Genomic DNA, 5,536 nt, shown 5'->3' with positions numbered 1-5,536 from the left:
GTTGTAAGAATACAGATTTTGAATTTGCAAGTGCTTTCAAAATATGTACAATGTGGGCTAGATGAAATAAAACTTAAAAACATGAGCCATTTTTTGTTATGTTATAAAGTTATATGTATTTTCTTGTAATTCTTTCTAACTTAAAAGGACTCATAAGTTTCAAATTCTAATATGAGCCTATTACAATTCAAAAGTAAAAAGCATGCTATAACATGAAGTATTGCCCATTTGCAGATGATGATTAAATCTTGGCGGCCATGTTTTTGCCGATGCAACTGAGTTTAATTTTGATCATTTACTATTTCAATTCACCAGAAAATAGGGAATTGCACAAAAAGGTTAATTACTAACGTATACTTCTTCTTTAAACAAGTAAGTTTACAAACAGCCGAATTTGATATTATGCTCTGCAACTCCCACATATTTTTATTTACACGCCGAGAGCGAGAGAAGATGAGGGCACGTTACCACCTATAGCATGTTACTGCCCAAGGAAAGTGAAATTGAGGAGAAACCTCTCTCCTTCACGTACGCTCGCGTCAAAAGAAAAAAAGAACAAAATAATGAAGTAATTAATTGGTTAAGTAAACAAGAGAACGGATCCTTCTTGAATGGTCATAAGCTTCCTGAAGGAGCGCACAGCCATCTTTGCCCGCCGCGAAGATATTCGCTGCAATTTTCTAACAGAAGCAGATCTCATGGAAACCCCAAGCCCCATGGACGGAGCCTTATAATTGCTTTGACTTTGAGTATAATTATCTCGAGATTCATCTTCCACTTGGAGAAGCATTGGTGAAATCCGAGAATTACTCTTCTTATTCTTCCTTATAAACTTCTTAGAATGGCGACGGTTGTTTTTATTGAGGTCCTCGAGAGCAGCACTTGCTTTAACGGCAAGAGCTGCCATTTCAGACGCACTCAGGCGATACTGAAGCTTGGAAGTAGGGAGCACGAAATAGATCTGACCGGGCTGAAGCTGGTATTCAGAATCCAAACGAGGTATGAAATCGTCGAAGTAAAGGCGATCGGAATTGCAGATGAAGGAAGCCTCAGAAGACATCTCAGACTGAAGAACTTGAGAGACGTTGATGGGAACTGTATATTGACGGAGCTCTCCGTTGGTTGATATCACGTAGGCGGAGGAGGGTTTCTGATCTTTTGCATCGATGACGGAAGAGGAAGACAAACAAGCACCCATCTATCTTTCTATGTATGATAATATATTCCGTTTACGTAATTGGATGGAAGACAAGTATAATGTGAAAGATGTTGTGGCTGCAAATGAGGCGGTGACCAGCCTTTTAAAGATTCACGAGAGCTCGCGTTTTCCTTCCATTTTCTTCAACTGGGAGTGGGGTCCACGACACTTTGTCCCCTAATAACTCTTCTCTTTCTCTCTCACCCCGTTCCAACCAAGAAGTTGTGAGTTGAGTCTCCCCAAGGGCAAGGTGGGAAGTTTTTGGAGGGAAGGATGTCGGAGGTCTATTTGGAAACAGTCTCTCTACCCTAGGGTAGGGGTAAGGTCTGCATACACACTACCCTCTTCAGACCCCACTAAGTGAGATTATACTGGATTGGATTGTTGTTGTTGTTTCTCTTTTTGTTTTTGTTTATGGGATCATTCATAACTGAATTAAGAAAAAGTGAAAATGAGAGGGTGGTGACGGAAGTGACGCCGTCATTGCGGGAGCAAGACCCCACTAATTTTAATTTTACTGAACAAGCGGTCAAGGTTGGCTATTCATTCTGTGGGTAGAAGATTCAAGTGGAACACGTGCTGATTTTAGATTTGTGTGACGCGTATGTGTGTGCATGGTTGTGTCAGCTCTTACGCAGAACCACCTCAAACGATTTAGGCTTGGAAACCAAGCAATAATAAGAGTTGACTCCACGAATTTTCCCAATTTGTAGTATCTAAAGAAGACTGTTAACTTGTCTTCTTTCACGATGAAGCAAACCCGCCTTAGTAAAATGAAAAGGTAAAAGTGAAATGATATGATCTAGACAGAATTACTACCTAACTCGAGTATGCATGATGAATTCTAATCATTACTATATTTTACTGATTATAGTTAATTAAAATATATGAATTACAAAAAGGCTGTAACGGAAAAAAGAAAAGTTGGAGGGAACATTCCACCAAGTAAACCTATGTAATCACTGATGACGCTCATTCCTATTAACCTCGAGTACGAAACCTTTTTAATCATTTTTTGGACAAAAAATACTTTTGTACTACTTTAAAAAAAAAGTTACATAAATGAGTAAAACGCAGTATTATACTGCAAATTACTTTAACGAAAATTTTGCCGTTAAAGTAATTCGCAGTATAGTACTGCGTTTTATTTAATTTTTTTTTTTGTAAATCGCAGTACTATACTGCGTTTTACTAAGATATATTTGTAAAACGCAGTATAATAATGCGTTTTACATTAAATAATTGCGTTGTACTCTGGTTTTTGCCCCCACCAATAATGAACTGACATAACAATAATTCAATACATAAAACATAGTATTGTACTGCGTTTTACATAGAAAAATTCTACACCCCAATGTCGGACTTGCCTTATTTAAAGGCGTTTTAATTTTATAAAAATTCATTCAATACTTTATTTCAAACTTATGTTCATACTTCTCTCTTCTTCTTATCAATTATTTTTTTACAATGTCTGAAGTGGCAAAAATAAGGGTTTCACTATATTGGGGGGGTTGTGTTGGAGAATAACTCTGTGAGGTATAGCTCACCTCCACAATGTCATGTTAAATTGCCGCTTACTATGGAGTACGATAAATTGGTATCGTTGTTACGTAAAAAAATGAATGAGAGGAGGCGTTCGGGTAACCTTAAAATAACCGGTAGATTTCCGTATTCAGTGACTCCGCAAGGGTTTGCTTATTATTCTGAGTTTAACATCGAGGATGATGAAACTCTTAGAGATTTTTTGCTGATTCCGGATGAATATATGGAATTTATTATAATAAAATTATTGGAAATGTACGTCAAGGTGGAAGACGTTTCCAATAATGAGGGTGTGCATAGTAGGGATAATCCCCAGTCATCGGGTGTGCCGGACAGATTGATGATGAAAGAGCTTGCCTTGATTTAAACTTGTCACCACCGGCGAATGAGCAGTCACAAAATAATTTTTTGACTTTAGATAATCAACAAGACGACTGGTAAACTTCAATTTTACTATTCTTTAGCGATGTTTAATTTATGTTTTAATTGGATTTGTATTAACACTCATATTTTTCATAGGGGGTACCGTCCGGATATGAATTTTACAAGTTATGACCCTGCCCCTAGTTGGAATATGCGTAGTTCTGGAGTATTGGACCATGGTGGTCCATCTGGGAGTCATCACCAACAAGAAAATATCCATCATGAAACGTCAAGACAGTACGACTTGTAAGTAAAGTGATATAGCTATATCTAAAGTATTTATCTAGTTGGGTAACTTATTATTTTGTTCTTTATGTGCAGAGAAAACGAGCTTCTTGACGCTCCTGACCTCACACAATTGCCCATAGACGACGTATTTACTCGTGATTTGGTAGATGCGCAGAGTCAGGAAGATGATAGTGATTATGACAACAATGCGGATGAGTCTAGGGATGAGACACCCTTCCATGATGAGGGTGATGAGGAGGAGGAAGTGAATGTTGAACCTGAGTTGACGAGGGAGCATGTTCCTCCACCTCCAGCTAGACTAAGAGTGTACGAGTCCCATGTGTCATTTCATGAGCGGAATATTCCCTACCTTGATAATTTGCCAAGCATTCCGAACGTGGATGCCCTCACAAGGGATAATGATGAATTTCGTCAGCGATGTGGGATGAGTCTAGACCAGCTATTCTGACAAAGGGCATGTATTTCCCCGATAAAGCTCGCCTAATTAGGGCTGTAAAAATCTACAGTATAAGAGAGTGCCGTGAGATGACGGTAAATGAATCAACTAGGGAGAAATACAAGGTTGTATGCCGTAGAGACTTTATGGGTTGTCACTGGATGTTGCATGCCACCAAGAAGAAATCAGGTTTGTGGAAAGTGGGTAAATTTATTAGCGAGCACAAATGTGAAGTGGACACATACAATGAGAATCACTTCAACTTGGATGTGGACTTGATTTCTCTTGTCTTGATTCCATATTTGGAAATGTCCATTAGGTTCAAGATTAAAGAGTGTATTATAGCCGTCCACCATGAGTATGGTTGTACTATAACCAAAAGAAAGGTATATCTCGGTCGCAAACGTGCCTTTGAACTTATTATGGCGATAGGGATAAGTCTTTTTTCAATCTGCCCAGGTACATGGCCGCACTGCAACACTTTAACCCCGGGACTATTGTTAAATGGAGGCATGAGCGGAGTCCGGACAGAACGAATATATTTTCAACTATGTGTTCTGGTCATTTAAACCAGCAATTGATGGTTTTGTGCATTGTCGTCCTGTAATTTCCATAGACGGTACTCATGTCTATGGAAAATATGATATTAAGCTTTTGATTGCAGTTGTAGTAGATGCCAACGGGCAAATATTTCCACTACATTTTACCATATGTGCCAACGAAATTGAAGAGACATGGACGCTTTTTTTGAACCATTTGAAGCAGCACGTTGTCAAACAACGTTCAGGTATTTGTCTAATATCTGATCGATATGGTGGTATTTTAAGTTCTGTACGTCACTTGCCTGAATGGCAGGAACCATATGCATACCACCGTTACTGTGTGCGTTACCTGAAGGCCAATTTCCAGAAGAAATATCCTGACAAGGCATTGCATGACTTAACATGGCTGGCTGCAACTGAGCACCAGCAGTGCAAATTCACGAGGTGCATGGAAGCGATCTGGCAGTTAGAACCACGAGCCTATACTTGGTTGATGGGGCATGAGCTTCATATGTGGACATTGCATGGGAGCCCTCACTACAAACGTGTCGGAGTCATTCAACGGCTTGTTGAAGTCTGCCCATGGACTGCCTGTCACTGCCATGGTCCGCATGACATTCAAACAGAGTACGGAGAGGTTTGTTGAAAGGCATGCAGCTGCATCAACATTGATGGACAGGGGTGTTCAATTTATGCCAATACCCATGAGAAGATTTGAAAGGTCCAGGAGGCGAGCACAGTGGCATTCATTTCTTCAATACGATCATGAACGGGGTGTTTTTGAAGTTAAGACCGCTATCCGCGGACACCGTGGGAATAATCTACAGATGGTGAATGAAAATAGAAGGTTATGTTCATGTGGGAAATGGACCATCTACCACATGCCATGCGCACATGCGTTGAAGTGTTTTCAACAAGTTGGATATAGGGCAACAAACTATATTGATAGGCAATACAGTGTTGCTGCATACATAGACACGTATAGTGGGAAGTTGCAGCCATTAGGTGCTGAGCATTATTGGCCGCCGGAACCTTTTAAGATGGTATGTAACAAAGACTATTTGCGCAAGCTGCAAGTGCAAAAGAGAACGCGTATACGAAACCAAATGGATGTTGGTGACACCGTTTATGCGCGTAAATGTGGCA

At 39.8% G+C, this 5,536-nt stretch overlaps 1 protein-coding gene across 1 annotated transcript; it reads right to left on the bottom strand.

Moving 5' to 3' along the window:
* Positions 1-339: 339 nt before the first annotated feature.
* Positions 340-1,275, bottom strand: LOC104235934 (uncharacterized). Its single transcript, XM_009789771.2, has one exon. It carries the CDS (start codon positions 1,196-1,198, stop codon positions 581-583), a length of 618 nt encoding a protein of 205 aa, XP_009788073.1. The 5' UTR covers positions 1,199-1,275; the 3' UTR covers positions 340-580.
* Between the last annotated feature and the right edge of the window lie 4,261 nt (positions 1,276-5,536).

The sequence above is a fragment of the Nicotiana sylvestris genome, chromosome 4 (genome assembly GCF_000393655.2).
Source record: "Nicotiana sylvestris chromosome 4, ASM39365v2, whole genome shotgun sequence".
Lineage (NCBI taxonomy): Eukaryota > Viridiplantae > Streptophyta > Magnoliopsida > Solanales > Solanaceae > Nicotiana > Nicotiana sylvestris.
This window is presented reverse-complemented; position numbering and strand designations above follow the sequence as displayed.